Raw genomic sequence first — 25,443 nt, 5'->3', positions numbered from 1 at the left:
CTGGATGCTCTCTGTAAGCTGGGTACAGCTTGGACACCCCACTCTGCCTGGCCGGACTCCTCTTTCCTTTCCCCCAGAAGTCACACTCCTATAGCTTTCTGGTTTCTGGTTTGCTCATCCCTCAAGTGGGGCTCACAACCCCTCCCTCACAGACTCAGGGAGAAGGCCCAGGGGTGCCTCACACAGGCCCGTAAGGGACCTGCTCTCAACCGTCTGCCTACAGATGCTGTGCTCAGCAGGCCCCAGCTTGGGGGGCCGCGTGGAGCTGCACCCACACCCTGCCCACGCCTGGCCAGTCCTCCCATTTGGGCAATAATTCCACATCGGGGCAGGGGTTCTGAAGGCCAGACTGTTTTGGCTGTCTGATGATGGGGGTGGGGGCCCTACTCAGTCTCTGCTCACTCCAACCCAGGGGAGTGGGCTTCAGACAGGCAGGCCCCGGGGGGATGGGAGGGCCCCAGTTGGCTTCTTGGACCCTGTGTCCCACACGGGTCCAGTCCCCAAGGAAAAGGCCTAAGGAAAACCCTCATGCCTCCAAGGATACAGGCTCTTCAAGGTACGACGGGGGCGAGGGGCCAGGAGGAGAGGGCCCACCAACCTGAGTTTACTTGGTGCCATGAAACAATCTTTCACGCTCCAACAGCTGGAGGCTCAGGCGAGGCCTGTGACTTGCCCAGACTCACACGGGCAGGCCTGCAGGGCTGGGACCCAAGCCAGGGACTCTAACACCTTACACGGCAGCAGCTGACTTGGAGGGTCAGAAGTCCGATGTGACCGTTAGGTGTGAAAGACCTTAAGCAAAGCTGAGCTGAAGAGGGTCATGTCATAAGTGGGACTTGGTCTGGGGACTTCCAGAAGTGTCAGGGGAAGGAGCATCTCTGGAAGCCCCACGTCTCTCCTCAAAGCCTGGACTCCCCCTAGGCACACAGCAAAGCTCGGCCCTGCTCACCATGTCTCTGCTTAGAGCCCCAGGCGCCCGCCGCCCTCTCCACCCACCGCCTGCTCTTTTTTTTTTTAAGTTTGTTTATTTATTTTGGGAGAGAGACAGAGAGAGAGAGAGAGAGCTCGAGCAGGGGAGGGGCAGAGAGAGAGAGAGAGAGAGAGAGAGAGAGAATCCCAAGCAGGCTCTGCGCTGTCAGCACAGAGCCTGATGTGGGGCTCGGGCCCACGAAGCCATGACATCATGACCTGAGCCGAAATCAAGAGTCGGACACTAAACCCACTGAGCCCCTCAGACGCCCCCCTCAAGGCTCCTGACTCACCGTGGCCATTCACAGGGAAAGAAAGTTGCTTGCCTGAGATCCTCAGTGGCCCAGAAGAGGTGGCTGCCACAGAGCCCGGCAATCCTGGCCCCTGGTGACATTCTATCTGCCCTTCCCTCAGGACTGGAAGAGGCCTTTCCCCAGGAGAGGTGCTGGCACCTGCCTGGCTGGGCTCCCCAGTTTGCACCCCGGAAGCCAACAGGGGCAGGTAGCTGCTGGAGACCGCTGAACTGGAGGCCGGAGCCCTGGGCCCTGAGCTGCCTGACCACCCGGGGTCCCCCCACGGCCCTCTGGCTCACTGGGGTCATAGAGAGCTCTGCTGATGCATCAGAGGAAGGCTTTGTCGACCTGGGATCAGAGAGCCGCCCTGGGGGTTCTCACTTCTGCAGCCAAGCCTACCTTGAGCCCAGCCCCAGCTCTTGGAGGCCAGCAGGGGCAGACAGCTCCCTGCTTAGCACTGGAGTCCAACCCCACTACAGGTGGAAAAACTGAGGCCCAGTGATGGGACAGTCATGGGATCATTCACCCCTGCCTCTGTACCCCAGACAGAGACTGTATGATGCATTGAGAGGCATAGAGTCGCTCTGGGTTCAAGCCCCGGCTCCCCAACTTACACCTGCTGCGGTACATCATACAGATGTCCTAACATCTCTGTGCCTAAGTTTCCACATCACCCAAACGTGATAGTCATTCTCCTTTCCAGGGTTGTAGCGAGGTTAGATGGGGAAGCAGAGCTCAGTGGGGAATCTCCCTGTGGGGCAGGTGGCCCCAGGGCTCCCCATCTTGCCACAGGGGATTTCCCGAGGGACAGCACCAAAGAGGCTCACTGAATCTTTCTCATTCAGTGTGTCCAGAGCTGCCCATCCACGTGGGGCTGTCCCCAAGTTTCCTCCTGGCCCCGGGGTATCTACAGATCCTCAAGATTTCTCTCTGGATCATTTTGGAAAGAAGCTTCTCCTCCCTCTGCCCCGTGCCTCCTTTTGCTCAAAGTGTATGCCTTGTGGGGTGAGGGGGTAGCAGTGGGGGAAGGAAACTGCATCAACTACCCCCCAGGAGCCCTCAGCAACCGTGCAACCTCTGTGGGTCTCAGTATACTCAGCTGTAAAATGGGTGTGGCTCCTCCTCAGGGTGGTTATGAGCGCCAAGGCCTAGGACCAACCAGCCTGGGTGGGCTGAGGGACCCTAGACCTTCTGCCCTCCCCAGGACCTGGGGCTGGTCTAATGCCCAGGGTAGTGAGAGAACCTCCCTCTTGCAGCTGAAGCTGCCCTTCGAGGCAGCTCTGGGGAAACACCTGGGGCTCCCTGGGCCCAGGGTGGGCCTTTGTGCCATCCAGGCAGTGAGAAGAGGTCACAGAAAAGGGTTCTAAGAAACATCACAAACCCTGATGAGAGCCCCAGGGACCCTCTGCCCTGGCCATCAGCAGCCCTCCCCCCCCCCCCCCGCAGGTTTCGCAGGTGGCTGAGTCCCTCTCCCTCCCCCAAGCTAGATGGTTGGTACTCACAGTGTCACAGGGGAGAGGGTGGAGGTCTTCCTGGAGCCCCGGCACCCTGCCTGCCTCCACGGCCCCTGGGGACGAGCTCTGGGCCCTCCCCACTGCAGAGCCTGACGTCTGACTTCCTCCCTGCTCAGCCGGCATAAAGGAAACCACGCCCTGGGGAGAGGGTGCTGGGCACCCTGGGGCCCCCGCCCATCTCTGACTGGGCCCCAGACACTGCCCAGTGGTCTCCTCAAGGTCTGGCCAGTCCACACGCCTTCAGCAGGGAGGCCCCAGAAGCTCTGGCCAATAAATAATACAGCTCCCTCCCTGGCCAGTCTCGTGTGGCCGATCGTGTTTCAGGGCCACTTGAGTTTCTGGCGAGGCTGCTTTGTTGGGAGTGCCTGTCCCGCCTGGGTCTCTGGCCACGGGGGCGCTAACATTCTCACTGAGGACCGGCCTGAGCGAGCAGGACAAAGGTGTGTGACAGGTGGCCCTGGAGAGACGCTGCCCTACTTACTCTGAAAGCAGCTCCGGCCACCTGGGACTGGGGTGGCAGGGGCGGGATGTTCAACCTCATCTCCTTATGTCCTCCTGGTACTCAGCGTCCCACTCCCACACTGTGGTGCCCCCTGGAGAGCCCTATCACCACTGGCCCTCTGCCTGGCCCACCCACCCCCACCCTTGGAGGCCCGGTCCAGGCCCCTCCTCCAGGAAGCCTCCTCACCCCCATCAGGGAGTAATCTGTTCCCATCTGAATTCCCACTGCCATTGTCTGCCAGTCTGTCTCCTTTGGGTATCAATCATCGTCTCTCTTCGAGACAGCAGCCGCTGCCTCCTCATTGGTGTCCCGTCCCCCAAACCCCCACCCCGCCCTCTCCACGGTCTCATTTCCTTACAGCAGCCCCAGTGGTGGTTGGAAAACAGAAAGAACACCATGTCGTCCTGCTTTAAACCCTGCCCTGTCTCTCCCCCACCCCAGTGAACTCTCAAGTCCTCAAAGGGATCTGGCACTGACAGACTTGGGGACTGCACATCCCTTCCCTCCTGGGCCTCCTCCGTGTTCTTCAAATACACCGGGCATGCTCCCGTCTCAGGGCCTTTGCACCTGCCGTTCCCTCTGCCTGGAATGCTCTTCCCCAGGTCTTCAGAAGCTTCCTCCTTCCTGCCCCTCTCGACTCCATGCCACCCCCGCAGACAGGTCTTTTCAACTTCTTTCTTTTCATTGAGATACAATTCATATTCTATAAAATCCACCCACTTAAAGTATACAATGGTTTCAGGATATTCGGAGCCTGACACATCACCGCAACCTAAGATTAGAACATTTTCATCATCCCCCAAGAGAACCCCTGTCTGCATTAAGCAGTCCTTGTCCCCTACCCACCCAGCCAGCCTGCGCCCCACCCCCCGCTCCTGGCAATCACCGCTCTACTTCCTGTCCCTGTGGGCTTGTCTACTGTGGACGTCCACACACTCAGTGGTCTTTTGTGGCTCCGGCTTCTCTCTTAGCATAACGTTTCCAAGGGCTGCTCTGTGCTGTGACACAGGGCACCACTTAATTTCTCTTCGCGGCTGCATGGCACTCCGTCGTGTGGACAGACCCCATGTCATTTGTCTGCTCATCAGCCAGTGCGCAGCTGGGACAGGCCTTTCTGCACCACCCAGGTCACGTGCCCTCTCTGCTCCCCTCACTCGATAAGCCTTCCCGGTTTTATCCTTTTCCTTTAATCCCTGGCCGAAGGCACCTTCATTCTTTTGCTCTGTTTACTGTTTCTGTCCACCCCCCTCAACCCCCACCCCGAATGTTCGGCTCCATGAGGCCTGGGCCGCCGCCTTACTCCTTGCCATATTCCCAGGGCTCTGGCACGGGCCTGATGCAGAGCAGGGGCCCAGCAAATATTTACTCGCTGGCCGAATGAAGGCTTTTTCCAGCGAGATGCCCAATCTCCCTGCCCGGCTCAGAGGACATGTGCGGCCCTCACCAAGTGACCCAGCATGGGGATCAGTAACTCGAGGCTCTGGAGCCCCAGGTTCCTCCTCTGTCCAGTGGGATAGTGGCCTTCACGGGTAGACCTTAGCTGGCTGGATGGGAGGCTGTACATGAGCATCCGACACAGTGCCAGGGACAGAGTAGGTGTTCAACCCCACACAAAGACTGGAAGGGGGCGATGGGGAGGGGCGGGGCGGGGGGAGGACAGGGCTGAGGCAGTAAGTCCCATGTATGAAAGGGTAAAGCAGCTGCCAGAAGGATCCATGTGTGCCTAGGGAGGTGGCAGTCCTGCCCAGGAGCTCCTGCCCCGTCCCATACTCAGCCCCGGACTCTGCTCAGGGAGGGACAGGGATCGTCTGGGCCTGTCCAGAAGGGGAAGGAGGTGGGGAGGGGACTGGAGACCCCATCCGCAGCCTCAGGGAATCCTGGCCACTGCAGGCTCTCCCAGGACGGCAAAGCGGATGGGTTGGGGGCCCTGAGAGTAGGGCCGCACCCTCCCGGTGTGTGTGGGTGGGTGTGGGGGGGGTGCATCATTGGAAGAGGGGTGTCAGCTCCAAGTGGGAAAGTATTTCCTTGTATCAGAGCTGCCCAGGCATGGTCCAGGCTGGGAGGCGGTGAGCTCGGTGTCCCAGGAGGTGTGTGCACACAGGGCCTCCCGCGGAGGGGCATCAGATGGCTAATTGTCAGGGAAGCGCCCTGGAAGCTTCCAGAGACCCGCTGCCAGCTGCTCCCAGGCCCTCCTCCTCAGACACACCACAGTGGGGGAGGGGTGGGGGCGGGGCTTGCTCAGCAGAGCCCCCTGCCCGCCCCACCCCCCACCGGCACCCCAAGCGGGCTGCCTCTGCCCACCAGGCAGCTCAAATGTCCCATGGGCCCTCAAGGCACAAAACGATCTCTCGTTCCCAAAATAACACCAGATGCAAAAGTGATTTTCCAGCCTGGCCCCGGAGGCTGAGGATTACCAATACCACAGACTAAGGCTTCCGACAGACAGGGCCCTGGAGGTGGGTGCTCAGAGACAGGGCCACCACGCGGCACCGACCCTTCCCCGGCAGGCCTACAGGCCTGACTCCTTTCATCCCAGAACAGCCCTAAAAGTCACTTACACAACAGAAAGCGACTGTGCCGGGTTTCGAACCCAGGCAGGCCTGACTGCCAAGCCTGTGTCCTCCCTACTCCATCACTCCGCCTCTTCAACACTGAGGCTGAGAGGGAAGAAGGGAGCGGGCATCACAGGGAGACGCTCCGCCGGGCGCTGGGCCAACAGAACCCATCTGTGAGTTTCCCAAGGAGCACCTAGCTGGCACCGTTCTCCTCTCATTACCCGCTGCCCAAGGAAACGGGCCCAGAGGGGGTCTAGCAACTCGCCCCAAAATGTACCTCATACAACCTACCGTTGCGCTCTGGGTCCCGGTGTGCCCGGCTCCTAGGTGTGGTATCCTCTCTCGGAGGCCTGGGGCTGAAGTCCCAGAGACCCCGTCCCCAGCTTCTGGGCTGCAGTCGCTGAACCCCTGGGCAAGGGGCCAGGGCTGGCCGGCCAGCAGCCCGCTCCCCGCACGCACCTCTTGCTTTTCCAGATGTGAGCGGGTCCGGGCCAGGGGCGACAGACCCAGGCGGAGGGGAATCTGAAGACGCAAGTGGAAAACTATGTGCTGTCCGATCGCAACCCTCCAATTTGTCACTGTGGCTGCCGCCAGCCCCGCCTCAGGCCGCAGACCTGCTGACTCAGGTCTTCCCTGGCAGCTGAGGGGGCTGGGATCCCGCCGAGGGCCTGCTCTGTCCGTCTGTCTGTTTGTCTGACTCGGGGAGCAGCCTCCACCCTCTCGGGGGCCTCCTAACAAAATGGGGTGGGGGGGGTCCGGAGAGCAGAGCAAGTCTCCCGGAGCCCCCTAAGGGCCGTCCTCCCCAGCTAACCATGGAGGTGCCCTGTACTTACAGGTGCTAAGTGCGGGTTTGGGGGCCAACCCGGTGCCAATTACGATGTCTGCACCCACCCAGAGCTGCCTTCCAGCCCTGCGATGCTGTCGGGCCACCAGGCCAAAAAACACTCTTGGAGGACTTACCACGAGCCACGCGAGGCTCTACCCCACAGCCCTGACTGGTAGTTAGCCCCTGTGCCTTTACCCCTGTGCTGTACATGTGGCAACTGAGGCACGGAGAGGCTGGTCTACCGGACTCTGTGAGGCTGCGCAACTCCTCCTGAGCGCGGGAGAGCCCCTGGCAGAGCACGGCTGGGCCTCCCAGTGCTGGGCCGCCTGCATCCTGTAAACAGCCCTTGAGGTTTCCATACTGCCAGTCCCCGGAAACCACAGGAGAGAATGAGACACAGGGAAATCCAGCTGAGGTTGTAGGGAAAGGCGCACAGTGCTCTTGCCGGAGCCCGGGGACTCACCCCCTGCCTGGCCTGACCTCCAAGGTCCCCACCCAAGGAGGCCTATCCCAGGGTCTAAGGAGGGACAGGTGGCCGCTGACTCACCCCTGGGGCGAGCTCTCCTCTCTCTACTCCCATAGTCAGCCACATCCCCATTCAAGAGAATGCCTCCGCCCTCTCTGTCTGCCCCGTTCTCCTAAAACCAGGCCCCAGGCCTATCTCTGCAATGTCTCTCACCTTCCCTCACCTGTTCAGGCCAAAGGCCCAAGGTCCCAGACACTCTCACTCAGCAGCAAAGGCAACTATGGCCATTGTAATGATGATGTCCTATCACAGTGAGTGTGGGCTGAGGGGCTAGGTTTCCCCTTTCTCTTTGGCTGCCAGGAAGCTCAGTAATGTTTAGCTCAACAGAATGACCTCAGGACCCTGTTTATCTCTGTTCCGTTCTATTTTTTTCCCGTAGGTCACGGCATTCTATTCTATATTGTGCTTACCCTGTTCTGGATATTTTATTTATTGTAGGTATTTCCTATAAGTGATCACAAATATTTTGGAGAGGAAAGAAGGAAGGAAGGAAAGGAGAGTTAATATAGTTTATATACCAGGTGATGAGGGCGGGAAGAAAGAGGGAGCATCTTCCGATCCCTTCCCCTTTGTAAAACCTCCCCTTGAAGTAACAAATATGCCCTTAGCTAGTATCTAAATAGATGTCTTCTTCCCAGCCCTTCCAAGCAGCTGCCTCTAAGCCCCGCCCATAAAAATCCTGGCCCCACCTAATCCCCCTTTACAGATGAGCCCCAGCCTTGCCTGAGATCACAGGGGATCCAGCTTCCCGCTCCCTGGTCTGGACCCCTCCGGCAGGTGCAGAGGCGGGAGTCAACCCAGAGACGTGCACCCTCCCCGGGGGGCAAAGAGCCTTGCGCCCCCTCCCCCACCCCATCTCCGCTGACAAGCACACGGGCTCTGTTCCAGGCACTCCTCCCCATCCATCTGGCTGAGGGGGGGGAGGTACCAAAGGACAGCAGCGGTAATCACACCTAATGTTTATCCCGCGCTGGCAGTGCGCCTGGCCCTGTTCTTTGCACACCATCTCATTTAATCCTCATGCTAATCCTGTAAGGACCTGCAGGCGGGAAGCCGTGGCCACAGAGATGAGGCCCCTTCACGCCGGCGCTAACGCCAAAGCCAGGTATGAACTTGGGCAGCGCGGTGCCGGAGTCGGGGCCGAAATCTCCGCCACTCAGCGACTGCCATTGAGAGTCACACGAAATCGTCGTCTGAAGGGACGAGCGTGAGCCCCCATTTCACTGATGGGGAGCAGGCTCTGAGAGGCTAGGGGACGGGGCCAAGGTCACTCGGCTGTGCTCAGTGCCGGCATGTTACGTAACACACGCCCGTTTCCATGCTCACTTGGGACAGACACACTACCTGCCAGACACACTACCTGCCCCTGGCATCCTCCAGTGGGCACTCCGGGTCCCGGCCAGATGCCCGCACACTCCCTAACTAGTGTTCCGCTGTCCTCCCTCCCTCCCCGCTAGAGACTCTGAGTTTCTCCGGAGGGCACCAGGCATGACCTTTCCTGCCCTCCATCCCTGCTCCCCCCCAGGCTGGAGCTGTCCTGGACCTTGCAGAGTCAATGCAAACCGGCCGGCCCGGTGCCCAGGCCTCCCCTCCCGCCAGGCGATGGCCAGGCACAGCTGCATCCAGACACACGTCCCCTGGTACCTGAGGGTCCTCACGGAGATGCAGTATTTCCACATAAGGCTCCACACGGCACTGCCACCGCCCTTCATGCCTGGCTAGTTGGGAGAGCCGGCGGCTGACGGACCCACAGCCACAGCCCTCCAACCCTGGTCTCCTCCCGGCCAGGGGCTGGCTGTCTTTGCTGGCTCTCAGGTCACTTCCTTCTTCATGGTGGGAAGAAGAAAGACAAGGCCTAAAAGCCAGGAGAGGGGGGAGGCGCCGGCTCCCACTGGCCACTGTAAGTCACAGCCACCGGCCTTGCTGTCCCCAGGCCAGCCTCTGCGAGCTGGCCTGTCCGGCTGCTCCAGACCCTCCTGGCTGAGCAGCCCTCTCGCACCAGACCCCGTGGCTTCTGCACAACCTTGTGCCTGCCTCCTGCCAGGAGACAGCAGTGGCTGTGGGCCAGGGGAGCAGTGAGTCACTCGGGGCGGGACGGGTGAGGGGCGTCTGCCCGGTGAGGGAGAGTGCTGGTCCTGTGTCCAGAGGCTGGCCTGGGACGGCAGAGGCTGAGCCTGAGAGGGAGGGAGGTGGGCGGGGAGGCGAGGGCGGGCCCACATCCTCCCCCATCTCCCCAGAGGCTTAAACCCAACACCCGCCCTGAAGCCTGGCCCACCCCAAGCAGGGGCCAGGAGCCAGCCAGGAAGGGGAAAGGGGCTGTTCTGCCTGCTTGGCTCCTGGCAGGGAGCTTGGGGTGCACGGGAGACAAAGGAAGGACGAAGTCAGGCTGCTTCCTGGGAGAGTAGCTGGCCCATGAGGGTCTCCGTCTGCTGGGAGAGACAAAGTTCCCAGGCTTGGCCAGACCACTTCCTCGCCGTGTGACGGATGATGCTGTGTGTGGCTGGCCCCTGTGACCTTCATTCCTCCCTGACCACCTCGGGCTCAGGGAGCCCTGGGCAGTGGTGTCAGCTCTCCACGGGTCCAGAACCAACACGTCCAGTTCTCCCAACGGCCTTATGATTTTATCATCAGCTCCATTTCCCATGTGAGGCAACTGAGGCACAGATGGGGGAAGTCACTAACCCCAGGTCACAGCCCTAAGAAGCGGTGAATGTGGGATCTGTGCCCTGGCGGTCTGGCTCTGGGAGCAGCAAGTGCACGCCAGCTCTTCTGGGTGGGGGTGGGCTGGAGGGCTTTGGCCCCTCTGAGTGGCCGTGGGGCCTGGGCCCGAGCTGGGTCTGGGGCATTTCCAGACCAGGGTCCCAGCTGGAGCCCCCGCCCCTGCTCTCCACCCCCTACCAGCTGTTCCTAGGCCCAGCCCAGGGCAGGCAGCTGGGGTTTCCCAGGCAGAGCCCCCAGGGACAATGACTCACAGTTCAAGGTCTGCATTCACAGAACCTACTTCTATCCACCCACAGCCCCCAGGAAGTCCCCCAGGGTCAGGTGGGTCCAGATCTCGGCACCCTGCAAGGCCCTGGGCATCAGGCATAGCAGCCAGTGTCATCACGTCCAGTGGCCACCAGCGTCCCCATTCCACCTAGAAGGAAACTGAGGCTCAGAGGTGGGCCTGAGCCTGGGTCTCCAGGTCGAAGCCTTGCTCTGTCCTCGGGCCCCTTGCCCTGGCCTGGGCGGGATGTCTCGGATTCCAGCCTGATTCCCACAGCGAAGACCAGCAGCTGCACTCTTGTCTGTCCCCCAAGCCCGGAAAGAACTTTCCATCCGAAAGCAAGACGGGCTTCTACAAAGGTTGTGGCCTCCCTGGGGGAGCTCAGGAACCCCAATTCTCTTTCCTCATCGCCAGAAGATACCGCAGCAGCTCAGTGCCTGCCTTAGGAGCTCCTCCACGGCACCCTGGGGAACTGGCTGCCCAGCCTCGGTTTGAACACCCCGAGTGATGGGAAGCTCATTACCTCTCAAGGCTGCCATTGCATCATGAGCCTCTGCTGACCTAAGGAAATTCTCCCTGGGGCAGAGCCTCACTTCTGTGAGCCACACAGCGTAAGACCTCCATTCAAGAGTTTGTCTGGTCCGTGCTGCTGGTGAAAGTTTTGTCAACATCTATTGTGGGTGGAGGCAGCCTGTTTACATATCTCCACTGGCCACCACTATATTCACACCATCCACGGACTCACTCACCCACTCAGAAATCCATGCACATCCCCCCAGCCCTTAACCTCTTCCTTTCCAATCATCCGCCCGTCTGTCCTCTCTTCTCCCTTCTGTCTGTCCCCTCACTCACTCCCCTTATGGCCCCGGCTGGCCCCTTATCCCCACAGGGTGAAGAGGTATGATAGGCAATGGCAGAGACCCCCTTCTCTTCCGGAGGCATCTTCCGGAACCCTTGTCTCAGCCTCCCTACCAGCCCGTTGCCTCTCACCTGGTCCCCCAGGATTCCACCCATGGCCTGTCACATGCCTGGCAAACCTGACCCTTCTCACTTTCTGCCCCATGCCCCCCAGGCTCTGGGTTCCCATGTCTCTTGGGCCCTATGGCTCAGGCTCTGTCTGGGGCAGACCTCCCACTCCCCCCCCCCCACCGCCCCCCTGCCAGGCTTGGGCTTAGCATCAGAGCCACTCATCACTCAGAGGGGAGGAGTATTTGTCACGTGCACCTCCCATGCCTGCTCTGTGGGGGACACCGGTCATGGCAGGTACCTCTCCACCCAGAGAGGGGCAAAGTGGCACTTTGGGCCCTGGAGGTGATCTCAGAGAGAGGTGTCATTTTCAGACAGGAGGCCGAAGCCCTTGTGGGGGGCCCCTTCCAAGTCCCCGTGTCCTGGAACACACTGCTGCCACCAAAGCGCCTGGAGGGCCCAGGCCTCACTTCCGTGTTCTTCCCCTTGGCTGCATCCACCTGTGTCCACCTCTCCAACAGCATCGCCCTCGGGCTTCTTGCCCCCACTTTACAGATGGGGAAACTAAGGCACCGGGAAAGGATGGGTGCGGCTTTCCCCAGCTGCCAAGGCATCGCCTGCTTCTCAGAAGACTGCTGCCTCGGCTTGATGGGGAGGGAGGGGGGAGCCGATGGAGGGTTAGGACAGCTTCAGGGAAGCGCTGAGGGTGCGGCCACCCAGCAGGGGCCAAGCCCTGAGCCATCTCCCATACTCCCTTGCGGGTGGCCCTCGAGGATCTGCTTTCAGAAGGCACAGGCAGTCTCCTCACCTTGGCGGTCAACCTGGTCCCTGATCAACCTGGTCCCTGACTTCGCAGGGTGCTGATGGTGCAGTCGTTGTCAAACAGTGGGGTGGCAGCGGGGGTGGCCTGGGGGTGTGCTGCCTCCCTTCGTGATGGTCGCTCTTAACATGTCCTCTCAACAGCCCTGAGGGGTGGCTGTCATTATCCCCATTTTACAGGTGAGGAACGCGAGGCTCCAAGTGCTCTGAGGTTTCCTGAACGTGCTCTTACCATACACTCCGTCTGTCCTCATCACTGAGGGTGGCCTGTCCCCGAGAACGGGGGCGGGCTCCTTATTCACCTCTGACTCCCTCATCCCTAACACCAGTCATCTCATCGCTCTGAGTCTCAGTGTTCCTCTGCCAAGTGGGAATAAGCATCCCTACCCTCCAGGCTGTGGGGAGGAAAAAAAGGACTGTGCGGCCCTGGGTGTGAGACTCAGCCTCTCAGGGGCATCTTCCTATCAATGGTCATTTCAAAAGCCCCTGGCACTGCTGGGCTTGTGTTAGGTGCCTGGTGACGTTGCCCTTCCCTCCCTGGTGGGACCCAGGGGGCCACAGCAGGAAGAGTGAGAAGTGAGGTAGGTCTGCATGGAAACGTTCACACCCTCAGCTACTCCCTCTCCCCAGCCACACGGCCAAAGCCCGGCTCTGCGGAGAGCTGGCCAGCCCTCCACCCTCGGTGCAGTGACTCACACGGCCCACTGGGGATGAAGTCACTGCCGCCCAGGCAAAGAAAAGGATACATTTGTTCCCTGGGAGATGCCGATGCCATGGTGAACTTGGCCTGTGAGGGCAGGACACGGCTCAGGGCCTGTGCTCACTGGAGGGACCCAACCGCACCAGTGGGGAGGGCAGTGGGTGGAGACACTGTTCAGGGAGATGGGGGCTGGGGAGTGGGGTGCACCCCTCCTCTGCAGGCCAAGGGAGGGTCTAGCCTCCAGCCCCAGCTGGGTTTGCCCCTTCTACTTATCTGTGAGCAGGGCCTGTGGGCTCAGGGCTCTAAAGCCCCCCAGATTTTGCCTCTGACTTAAAAGGCAGGCTATCGCTCCCCGTCTGCCTGTCTCCTCCACAAAACGGTCACACTGTGCCCCACTCCCGAGCACCGGGCTTGACATGATGGTGGGGTTTATGAGGCCAGACGTCGGCCCTCTCCCCGCAATCTGGATCTCCGTGCAGCCTCCCCAGTGCTCTGCCTGCCTTCAGCCGGCCTCCCACTGTCCATCATCAGGTTCCTTCTAACACCCGACATCCTCCCTGCCGCTGGCCGTGGCCTCCTCCTGGCCAAACCACAGCTGGGCAGGCAAGACCCCTTGCCATCTGCCACCCACATGGAGCTTGCTGATCCCCACAAGCGGTCCAGCCACACCCCAGCCCTGCTGGCTCCAAGCCTACCCACTCTGGACAGGAGCTCTGCATACCTGGGCCCGCTCTGCTCCAAATGCCCTGCAGACGGGACTGTCTACTTTGCTCTGGGCCCATGGATTGAATCACCAGGCTCCCACGCCCTCTGTTACCTGTTGGCTGTGGCCAGTGGGAGACCCTGGCAGGAGGGCAGGAGGCAGAGGAGCGGGGGTGTGGTCAGGGCACTCACTGCCCCTCTGCGGCCACAGTGCCTGGCAGGTGGCCCTTTCCACACAGCTCTCTCTCTCTCTCTCTCTCTTTCCCCTGCTGCACGTAACTACTCTCTCTCCCCACCCTCAGGGCCTGGGTTGTAAGGCCTCCCCACCACTGCACGCGGCCCCACTGTGGCCGGTATTGCACGCACACACTTCTGGTGAACCCTCCATATACGTTGGAAAGTGGCCCTTCCAAGGCCATCACCTCTGGGTGTTCCTTCATCCAGTCAACACGTCTTGACTGCCTCATTGTGCGGGATGCCACTCGAGGACCTGGCGAGGAAGACCGTGAAGCCAAGCAGGGCTGATGTCTGGTGTGGGAGGAACAACCAGCACGAAGCACATAAATGAACCCGATAAGCCTTCCGGGGCTCCCGCCTCTTCCGCCCCACATCCTCTCCAGTCCCTGAGCCTGGGCTACAGCCAGTCTTTACCTTGCATGGACATCGCCTGTGTCTGCCTCCCTTTCCCTCCCTGCTCTGGGAGCCCGTGGGAGGCGGGGCAAATACCCACAGAGCTTAGCTCTTTGCACACCTCCCCACACCCTGAGTGATGGCACTCATTATCACCTGCCTCTTTTACAAATTAACACACCGAGGTTCAGATGCCTTGTCCAGAGTAACCTCTAAGCCCAGCTCCGCCCATCCAACTCCGAAGCCAGAGCTCTTTCTCCTGCCTCAAGCTGAAAGCAAAATGAATCACCCATCATGTATATTGAGAGACTTCCCGTGGTGCCCAGAGCAGGGCCAGGCGTGAGGCAGGCACTCGACGCGTGCCAAGTTGGCTGAATGTTGAAACCCTTAACCTTCCTGCCTCTTAAGCGGTGTTTGTCTTATGAAGAGGATGCACAGGGATGCCCCTATTTTTCAGATGGGAAAATGGAGGCCCGAGGTGGTTAAGAGCCTTGGCTCACGGGTGATCATTGCTGGGCTCCCAAGCCCCTGGACATCTGGCCGACCTGACTCCTGCCACCTTGTCTCAGGCCCAGGAGGCCACTAATGGCTGAGGATGCAGGCAGAGCAGGCCACCGACTCAGGTCAGGTGTTGAGGAAGAAGCCAGAGAAAGAGCTTTGCCCCACCCATCTTGGGGAGCATGAGGCACATTGTGTCCAAGGCCCCCGACTGGGTGCGCAGGGTCTCACTTGGCTTGTGGTGCAGACGGGAGACTCTGGGGGGCAATGACAGAAGCAAGGATCAGGGAGCAGCTGGTGCCCGGACCCGGGGGGTGGCCCAGATGGTGGGGACAAGTAACTGAAACGTTCTCAAAGCAGAGAGCCAGTAGGGATTGCTGATGGATACAATAAGGGGTGAGACAGAAAGTCCAGCCAGAGATGATGCCTGGGTTTCTGGCCTGAGCAACTGGGCTATTGGAGGTTCCACGGACGGCGATGGGGACATGGGGACGGCTTGTGGGAAGAGGGGGGGGAGGATGGTCAGGTGGGACGGAGGGGTGGGAACCACACAGTCTAAACAGACAACTGTTGCTCTGTAGGAATGAGGGCTCTGTTTTCTCAGAAGTCAGAAATCCAGATTTTTCCCTGAAAGCTCTCAGTTTTTACACGTCTGCAATAAAGTCAAACTTAAAATGCCCTGTTAGGGCTAATTCCATGCCGGCCAAATAAAGTCCATTTGTGGGTGTCTGGCTCGTGGGTCACCGTCTCTTGAACTCTCAAGAGTCCCTTCTCACCCGCCAAGGCTCTCTGAGCTGCCATGTCCTACCGGAAGCTGCCATGACCGGTCCAGCTCCAGAGGTGCCTGTGGCTCCTCACAGCCCTGACGCCAGGGAAAAAGCCAGACTGGGAGTGACCCGAGGGTGGACATGGGATTTGCTCATCAGTGTCTCAGGCCCTGGCAGACAATTTGGCCCCGAGAAGGAGTTAATAAAAGAGTATGTGCTGGGGCGCCTGGGTGGCGCAGTCGGTTAAGCGTCCGACTTCAGCCAGCTCACGATCTCGCGGTCCGTGAGTTCGAGCCCCGCGTCGGGCTCTGGGCTGACAGCTCAGAGCCTGGAGCCTGCTTCCGATTCTGTGTCTCCCTCTCTCTCTGCCCCTCCCCCGTTCATGCTCTGTCTCTCTCTGTCCCAAAATAAATAAATTAAAAAAAAAAAAAAGAGTACGTGCTGAATGAAGGGATAGCTCTTTCACTTGATCTGTCTGCCTTTTTATTTTGTAACAATGTAAGTGAGGAAACTGAGGCCCAGAGAAAGGACGCGGCCTGCCTAGGGTGAGGTCTGGGGCCAGGACCTGCTCACCATCCAGCCTCTGTGTGTCACCTGCCCCTGAGACTGGGTGGGGACAGGAAGTACAAAGACGGCACCACGAGCTTATCGAGTTTTGCCAGTGGAGGGAAAGCCAGGACCCTGGGAAGCTCCTAAGTGTCGGGGTGGGTGGGGGAGACTGTCCCAGGGACTTGCCTGGTATGGTGGATGCCCGCTGGGATCTGGGCGGAGCCAGACCTCAGGGCTAGGACTGGATACCGCTGCAGGCAGCCTGGCTGTGGGACAGGTGGAGCCCCAAGGGGCGGGGTCTGACATCAGCCATCAGTCACACCGACAGCCAGTCCTCCTGGCTTCTCTCTTCTGGGACTTCTGACTCCGTTCTCTCTGGGCCCTGGCGAAGGCAGATAGTACCAGGGCCTTCAGGGTTGGTGCCCTGATCTGCCACGTAGGGAAATCAGACAGTTGAAACGATGGAGGTCCAACTCCCATTCCCTAATGTTGAAGATGGAGAAACGGAGTCACGGAGGGGTTAAGTGACTTACTTAAGATCACACAGCCGGGGAGCAGAAGATCTGGGACGCTGAACAGGGGTCCTGACTAAGACCTGTATCCTCTCCACACCACTGAGTTGCACTGGCCGGGGGGGTCTTTATAGACCATTTCTGATACCCGCCCGGCCCCCAATGCCACAGTGTCTTCATCTGCAAAACGGGGACAGAACAAAACCTGCCTCGGGGGTGTTTTGTGAATAGCAAGTGCATCCAAGGAGCCAATGCTGTGTGATCGTGCTTTGAGAAGTTCACGAAGGATCATGAACGGAAAGCAATGCTCTCTGGAGCTTCTGGTCTCTCAAGTCGCTGGGTGTGACAACCACCAAAACCTCCAGGGAGAGACATCTCACTGTCATCTAATAACAATAACACTGGCGGTTATTGAGTGCTTACTGTAGCCAGTGCCCTACATGTGATTACCTCACTGAATCCTTAAGCCCCTCCTTGAGGTAGGTACCGTTATTACCTCATCTATAGAGTGGAGAAACTAAGGCACCGAGAGGCTGACCAGCATGCCCGGGGTTACACAAATAGGAAATAGCAGAGCAAGGATTTGGACCCAAGCACTTTTGCTCCAAAACACACATTATAGCCACCAGGCAACAAAACTTTCCTCCTCCGGTATGGAAGTCCTCCTCTATGCCTAACCTAAATCCCACTTGCTGCTGGCTGGGCCCAGCCCCTAGCTCCTCCTCGGGCAAAGGAGAAAAGCTGTTCCCTTGGATGCCCATCATGTGCTGAAAGGCCTAACATCTGTGGCCCCTGGCTCCTAGCTTCCTGGATCTTGGCATGCAGGTCAAGAGACTCCAAATAGGAAATCTCCCCTTGACTGACTGTGCCCACACACGAAGCCCCTTCAAAGAGAACTGATGAGGAATGCACCACCCTGGGCCAGGACCCCACCTCCTCAGTGGCTTCCCTGCCTCCTTTTTCATCAGCTGCCTTAGGGCTGTTCCCAATACCGCAGCCCTACCCTGTCCGGGTCAGCCCCCTGGCTGAGTCCCCTCCGTTTCCTTCCTCTGTTCACAGACAGTTCCCAGCTCCACTGTCACCCCACCCTTATGCTGCAGACTCTCTCTGTGGACATGCTGATAGTTCATTTAATGCATGAATGAATTATGCTCAGGTCATGATCTCGTGGTCTGTGGGTTCGAGCCCGGCGTCGGGCTCTGTGCTGACAGCTCAGAGCCTGAAGCTTGCTTTGGAGTCTGTGTCTCCCTCTCTCTCTGCCCCTAACCCACTCACATTCTGTCTGCCTCTCTCAAAAATAAATAAACGTTAAAAAAAAAAGTTTAAAAACAATGCACGAGAAAACCAAACTAACTGGCTTTCACTACTGAATACATTTATTTTAAAAGGAAACTTTATATCACTCCCCCAAATGGAAAACTCATATCACTTGCTGAAGTAGAGGTTACCATGAAAACAAGACAATGTTATTCAATTTCAGGCAGATACTGTTTCCTGCCGAAGGCGCTGGGCTTAAAATCTGCCCGGTCTTTGTTCTGAAGAAGCCAGGAGAGAGAAGTGAACCCACTCTCCTTGTGGGCCCACTGTCTGGGGACAGTGTCCTGACAGGTCAGGTGCACGAAACACATTTTCTTCTGCTCTTTCCTCCTTCGGGGACGGAGCAGTGAGGGGCCCGGCAATCCCGGCAGCAGAGAGGATCTCAGCTGGGGGACACTGAGACGGTGCAGCAGCCTGCGGCTTTCTGCATCACACAGTCCAAAAGCTTTAGAGCTGGGGTCAAGATGAAGAAATGGAAGGCCAGAGTCGGGTGGGACACTGCCCAAAGTCACTTGGCAAGTCTGAGGGGGAAACCAGGAAGGACAAGACTCGGGGTTTTTTGACCTGCAGCCCTACTGTGTGCCAGGCACAGAGGATGGAGGGGGGCGCCGGGCAGGGACAAGACAGAGTTCCATAGAGCTGACATTTGGAGGGAGGGGGCAGAAGAGACAACCGTTAGGCAAATGGCACGATAATTTCTGATGCTGGTGAGGGCAATCAAACAAAACTGGCGGACGTGAAAGATGACAAGTAGGACAGGGTGGTGCTGTGCCAGACAAGGTGATCAGGGAGGCCCTCTCCGAGGAGGTGGCATTCCAGCTGAGACCTGAAGGTCTAGGAAGGAGGCAGAGGAGAAATCTGGGGTCAGGAGGCTGCAGAAGGAGAGCGTGAGCAGTGAACTAGCTCCCAGTCACCCCTGACACTATTTTTAAAAGTATCTTGAGTTAATTTCAGCCTTACAGGAAAGTTGGGGGAAGAGTACAAAGAACCCTTTGTATCCTTCACCCAGATTCCCCACACGTTCACACTGTACCCAATTTGCTTTATGATATTGTCTTTCTTTCTTCCCCCCCCCCGCCCCACACTTCCACACGTACAAGCACACCCACACCCACTCACACACACGTACTTTTTTTTCCCCAGAATTCTTTGAGAGTAAGTTGCCCACCTCAAGCCCCCGCTACTCCAGAGTGTCTGCCCTAAAACAAGGACATTCTCTGACACAATCACAGTACGGTTTTCAAAGTCAGGACATCAACATTGATTCAATACTATTATCTAATCCTCGAATCTTATTCAGAGTTGCCAACTGACCTAACGATGTCCTCTATGGAGAAACAATCCCTAATTCTTTCTTTTTTTTAATGTTTATTTATTTTTGAAAGGGAGAGCATGAGCAGGGCAGGGGCAGAGAGAGAGGGGGACAGAGGATCCAGAGCAGGCTCCACGCTGGCAGCAGTGAGCCCGATGTGGGGTTGGAACCCACGAACTGTGAGATCATGACTTGAGCTAAAGTCAGACACTCAACTGACTGAGCCACCCAGGCGCCCCTCCAGTCCCTCATTCTTAAGCCTCCTTTACACATATCCAGAGGGAAACGCAGTCTCGGGATGGCCTTCCGAGGAGAACACCCTGCCTGACCCTTTAAAGTGGACAACGCAGCATGTGGACAGCTGGCTCAGGGCCAGCTACAGCACAGGGCAGAGCCACATCAGAGCCCCCTGTGAAGGGAAAAATGTGCACCCCTACATACACTTACCCAAAGAACAGGCTGTATCTTGAACAAAGTGAAAAGGCTGATAAGGCTTTAAAATAATAATAATAATAATAATAAAAGCACATATACACAGCCTCAGGGTTCTCTGTCTATTTGCACATCACTGCCAACCCTCACAAACCTGGCCTGCGGGGGACACCGGGCTGCAGCCCCTGTAGAAATGACCATTCCCGTGGCCCAGTGATGCAGCACCGTAAATCAAACAGCAGCCTGTCTTTGGGTACGATTTTGACATTTTATTTGCTTGATTGCTGAGGGTTGTCTGGTGCCTGCTTCCACCCTGTGCCCACGGGGAGGGCCTCACTGGCCTCACCCCATTGTGCGTGACAGTCTCATGGTAAGCCTGGGGAGGGACCCTTGGGTCCACTTCACAGATGAAAACAGAGAGGTTCGCTATAACAAAGTATCACGGACTAGAGAGCTTAAACAACAGAAATGATTTTTTTTTTTTTTTTTGCTGTTCTGGAGGCTAGAGGTCTGAGATCTAGATGTCCCCAGGGTTGGTTGGTTTCCTCTGAGGCCTCTCTCCTTGGTGGATAGATGGCCTCTTCTCCCTGTGTCCTCACGCCGTGAATCATTCAGGGTCGTCCAGAGGAAGAGAACCAACGGGATGTACGTGTCTGTGTACACACACACATACATGCACACATTTGTTTATCGTAAACAATTAGGAAGGCCGGCAAGTCCCGAGGTCGGCGGCTGGCAAGCTGTAGACCCAGAACGCTGATGGCGAGTTTCAGTCCAAATGCTGGGAGGCTCGGGTCCCAGGAAGAGCCGAGGTGTTGGCGGGAGTCTAGAGGCAGGGCTCAAGGGCAGGCAGGCAGGGGGAGTTTGTGCTCTACTCAGGCCTTCAACTGATTGGACGAGGCCCACCCACACTGGGGAGGGCAATCTGCTTTGCTCAGTCTATTGATTCAAATGTTCATCTCATCCAGAAACACTGTCACAGATACATTCAGAAGGATGTTTAGCCAAAGATGTGGACAGCCCTCACCCTATCGAGGTGACACACAAAGTTAATCATCAGACATGGTCTTCCCTCTGTGCATGTCTGTGCCCTAATCTATTTCTTTTTAATGTTTATTTATTTTTGAGACAGAGAGAGAGAGAGTGAGTATGAGCAGGGGAGGGGCAGAGTGAGAGGGAGACACAGAATCCCAAGCAGGCTCCAGGCTCTGAGCTGTCAGCACAGAACCCGATGGGGGCTCGAACCCATGAACTGTGAAATCATGACTGGAGCTGAAGTCGGATGCTCAACCAACCGAGCCACCCAGGCACCCCTTCTTTTTTTTTTTTTAAGTTTTATTTATTTAAGTAATCTCTACACATGGGGCTCAAACTCACAACCCTGAGATTAAGAATTGCACCCTCCTCCAAATGAGCCAGCCAGGCAGCCCTGCCCTAATATCTTCTTAAAAGGACACAAGTAATATTGGATGAGGGCCATCTTAATGATTTCATTTTAACTTAATGGCCCTTTTAAAGACTGTATCTCCAATGCAGTCCCATTCTGAGTTACTGGGGTTAGGACTTCAACATATAAACTCAGGGTGGGGGGCACAACTGACCCCATAACAGGCCCTGACTGGAGAAGGGACCCAGCTTATAAGCTTTGGGGCCCAGCTCTTTCCTTCTGTGAGTTGCCTGGGCATCTGGGGCCCCTCATGTTGGCATGCCCTTCCCCACGCAGGCTGACCCATCCATCCAATGGCTGCCAAGACAGGGCTGAGGTGCAATCACTCAGTCTGGATAATCTCACGTGCAAAGTCCAGCAATTGCCGAGACAAAAGTGGTTGTTGGGGAGAGCCAGTATTTTCTCCCCCGCCCTCTGGCCACCAGAGGGATCTTGCTAAGACACAAGGCTGCCAGGAGACCTCAAGCGTGAAAGACTGGAGCCCTGAAGCCTACTTCCAGCGCCCTCTAGATGCACCTGGCAAGGACAGGTGGATGGAGGCAGGCGGCCTCATCCCAGTCTCTCTGAACTTGAGCTAGGTTCAGCTCTGGCTCCCAGATCCTCAAGCCTTCCCTGACTATTCCGCTGAAGCCCAGCTTCTCCAGGCCCCTGACAATTTGGTGACACCGAGCCTCTGGTGTATACGTCATCATGCCTCGCTCTGGTCCAGCAGTGCCTGAACGGGGAGGCCACGCTCACGGGGAACACAGGCCATTTCGCACCCCACGACTCCTTCCTAACAGCCCTCCCGTATAGCCCAGAGCCCGGCCTCTCCCACGCAGAGTGTAGTGCTGGTGGGGGTGGGGGCCAAGGGGTCCCTGGAGGCTCCTTCCTACAGATATTCCCCCCGCCTCAGCACAGTGAGGGGTAGGAAATGGCCCGCGCTGGACCCGTCAGACTCGTGCCCCAGACTTTACTTCCTGAGTGGAGACACACGGCTGTGGGCTCCATGGATGCAGGCAGCCTTCTTCACAGCTGGGTGGCTCTCCAGGGGGCACAGCGGTCCTGCTCGGGGGCCCAGCCCACTCCCCCAGCTTCCTCTGATCCTCTCAACCCCCCCGGGAGCGGCACCGAGGTTCCCTTTCGCTCCCACGGATTGGCCACGGGCGATTTCTGTGGCTCGCCACCGGAGACCAGCGGATCCAATGCTCACGCACCACCTCGCTCACATCCTTTCCACACCTGTCTGCCGCGGGCACTGACCACCCCGTGGCAATGGGAAAATCCTCCTTGTCCCTCAAGACCTGTCTCAGCTGAACAAGAACCTTCCCAGCTTTTCCCAGCTGACGTGATCACTCCCCCTCTCAAATAATAACAACACATTCTTCAAACTTACTTCATTACTAAAAAGAAGATCTATGATGTGTCAAGCTCCAACTGCGTCCCAGGTGTTCTTCCTAAGCCTGTTTCGGCTCAGGACAGAAGTATCTTGGTCGGTCACCGGGGCGGACACTACCTCCCAGGATGGCCCCATAGCTGGGCCAGACCTTGCAACTCCTGGTCAGGACACGGGGCGTAAGTCGCACCCCCCTTGGCTGTGGGAAGGACTCTGTGATGCCCCAGGGAACGGACCGCAACGGAAGTGATGCCGCACGCCTTGTGAGGTCATGAAAGGTGACACATCTCCTACGTGGCTCTCTCTAGGAAAGCTAACTCTGGGGGCGTAGCCACCATGGTGTGAGGAGCCCAGGACACATGCGGGGGGCCCGTAAGGGTGTTTCAGCCAAGAGCCAGCAGCAACTGCCAGGTGAGCGACCGGGTGAGCGGGCGGGTGGGCGGGGCTCCTGAGAAGTCCCGCCTCCAGTCTTCAAGAAACGCCGTCTGATGGGCGTAGAACAGGGCCCACCCAAAGAACACACCCACGGGAAGGACAAATACGGTCACTGTTTCAAGTCCTTACGTTCTGGGGTAATTTGCTAGGCAGCCACAACTAGGGGAACAGTTGCACGGAGGCAAGAGGCTTTAAACAATGCAGAGAGTGAGTGGGGCAGGGCAGCCTCGTGGGGTCCATCGTTTGGGTTGGACTGACCACATTCTGTCACCTTAGGTAGGGCACTTAGCCTCTCGTCATCAGACATATGGGGGAAATAACAGTTATCTATGTCATAAGGCTGTTGGGAGGACGAATGGAGACAGGGCATGAAAAGCATTTAGCACCTATAAATGCTCAGTGAAAGTAAGGAATAACAGTAATAATTATTCCCAAAGGGACCAGCCAGATCAGATTCCCGGTCAGCCTGACGTCAGAGCCTGCCCTGTCCCCTCAAGTCACAGAGCATCCAGGGTCTCACTGCCAAGTTTCTCCTCAACAGACCGAACCTCACCAGCCACGGGCTGAGGCCTGGGACTTGGGTGTGCGGTGGGGGCACCCCGTGCCCTCTGAGCGGCCCCAGAAGTCCTGCCTGTCCAGTTCCCGGGGCTGCATGCTTGAAGCTGTCAGCCCGCTAAGTTCACTCACTGTGGCCAAGGCTTAGGGAGCTCTCTCCAAAGTGAGTTTCTTCACGCTGTGGTTTTGGCACACCTGGCCTTTGGTTATTTCCAACAGAGGTGGTCAGTGAAACCTGCCCATCAGGAAACAAGTTGATAAATGGTATCATCTAAACTAGTCCTACATTTGTTTGTTGTTGAAAAATTTTTTCAACGTTTATTTATTATTTTCGTGAAAGAGAGAGAGAGAGAGAGAGAGAGCGCATGAGTGGGGAGGGGCAGAGAGAGAGAGACAGAGAGAGAGAGACAGAGATAGAGACAGAAGATCCCAAGCAGGCTCCACGCTGTCAGTGCAGAGCCCGATGCGGGACTCGAACACACACACCGTGAAATCATGACCTGAGCTGAAGTTGGACAGTTAACCGAGCCACCCAGGCGCTCCGTCCTGGTGCTACATTTGTAACCAAACAGTCACACTCTGTTCATAGGTGAGGTTACAGAGTCAGTCCGGGGGCAAGTGAACATGCAGAGTTACAATTACTCTGGAAAATTCCTTACTATGGGGGACCCGGGACTACACAGATCGAGGCAGCCAGTCATGCGTGTCTCACCCTCCCCTTCAGGACGTCCCACACCATGTACACGGCTCTCCCCTTCTCCTCTCTGTCTCCTTCTCTCCTTTTGACACCAAAAATAGCATTTGGCTTTTAATACCGAGTGAAGGCAAGCATGTGGAGACATGGGGACTCTCACCCACTGCTGGTGAGGATGCCCGCTGTGAAACCACCTTGGAAAGCACTTTCACAAAGCTCAGTGAGGCTTAAGACACTCACGTACTGCCCTGGTTACAAACCCTGCAGAAACTCTGCAAACGGGAGCAAGGAGTTACGCACGAGAGTGTTCACCACAGCCCTGCCTGTAACATCAAAACACAGGAAACCACCCGAATACCTTAAAACAGTAGAACAGATCATTGCACAAGGCATATTTGTACAACGGAATACCACACATCAGTGAAAACGAGTGAATGAGAATTATACGTAGCAGCATGGATGAATCTCACCAATAAACATTGAGTGAAAACAGCGAGCCGCATCTTGAAGAGATATCTGTACACCCACGTGCATAGTCCTATTACTCACAGTAGCCAAAAGGTGGAAGGAACCCAAGTGTCCACTGAGAAATGGACAAAGTGTGGTCAATCCACACAGTGGAGTATTATCCAGCCTTAAAAAGGGAAGAAATTCTGAGACGTGCTACAATGTGGATGAACCTCGAGGATACTGTGCTAAGTGAAATAAGCCGGTCACAAAAGGACAAACGTTGTATGATACCACGTACATGAGGCCCCGGAGTGGTCAAATTCAGAGACAGAAAGTAGGATGGGGTTTGCAGGGGCTGAGGGAGGAGGGAACGGGGGGCTCGTGTTTAGTGGGGACAGAGTTTTGGGAGGGGCTGCAAGATGAAAAGAATCCTGGAGATGGATGGTGATGATGTGTGTGCAGCACAATGTGAATGTACTTCATGCCACTGAACTGGACACTTAAAAATGGCTAAGGTGGGGGCGCCTGGTCATGATCTCGCGGTCCGTGAGTTCAAGCCCCGCATCGGGCTCTGTGCTGACAGCTCAGAGCCTGGAGCCTGTTTCGGATTCTGTGTCTCCCTCTCTCTGACCCTCCCCCATTCATGCTCTGTCTCCCTCTGTCTCAAAAACAAACGTTAAAAAAAATAAAAAATAAAAAACCCGGCTAAGGTGGTCAATTTTAAGTTATGTGTACTTTACTACAATTAAAAAAAATTTTAAAGCGAGGTGCAGATTGCATCATGTATCTGGGGTTTAAAAACACGTACAACAGCCTTTTGTGTGGACAAAGTTATAAGAATGTGCATGGGAAATGTACAGATGAAAGTGGGGGGGGGTGTTGCTCTGCTTAGATTTAGCTCCAGGGGGAGCGGGGGTGGGATGGGATTTGAGGGAGGTCCACAGGGGCCACATCGGTGACAATTTGTCTCTGAAGGCAGGAGGTGGGTATACTACTCTCTATATTCTCTGCACCTATTTCAGTAATAAGAAAGAGTACCCTGAGGTCTGCTGGGCTCTGGTGACTGGGGAGAGGGCTGTGTCCTCCCACCATGGCCGCTTGGCCAAAGCTGA

At 57.0% G+C, this 25,443-nt stretch overlaps 1 protein-coding gene and 1 long non-coding RNA gene across 12 annotated transcripts in view; one reads left to right on the top strand and one right to left on the bottom strand.

Moving 5' to 3' along the window:
* The window catches only part of IQSEC1 (IQ motif and Sec7 domain ArfGEF 1), a 689,800-nt gene that overhangs the window by 127,822 nt on the left and 536,535 nt on the right, over positions 1-25,443 (bottom strand). Inside the window, exon 1 of one of the 11 annotated variants that reach the window (XM_045053197.1) lies at positions 8,830-9,349. The exons of 9 other annotated variants lie outside the window; for them this stretch is intronic. In XM_045053197.1, coding sequence (XP_044909132.1) covers positions 8,830-8,897 — 68 coding nt within the window. In that variant the 5' untranslated portion in view covers positions 8,898-9,349. Of the gene's footprint in view, positions 1-2,764; positions 3,009-8,829; positions 9,350-25,443 lie in introns of those variants that run through there. One more of the 11 variants, XM_045053203.1, reaches the window with a different exon arrangement.
* LOC109497332 lies at positions 22,471-23,466 on the top strand. The gene is made up of 2 exons (XR_002153445.3): positions 22,471-22,608; positions 23,070-23,466. It is a non-coding gene; the product is annotated as an uncharacterized LOC109497332 (long non-coding RNA).

Source organism: Felis catus, chromosome A2 (assembly GCF_018350175.1).
Source record: "Felis catus isolate Fca126 chromosome A2, F.catus_Fca126_mat1.0, whole genome shotgun sequence".
Taxonomy (NCBI): Eukaryota; Metazoa; Chordata; class Mammalia; order Carnivora; family Felidae; genus Felis; species Felis catus.
The sequence above is the reverse complement of the archived record's forward strand: the minus strand, read 5'-3'. Positions and strand labels throughout refer to the sequence as shown.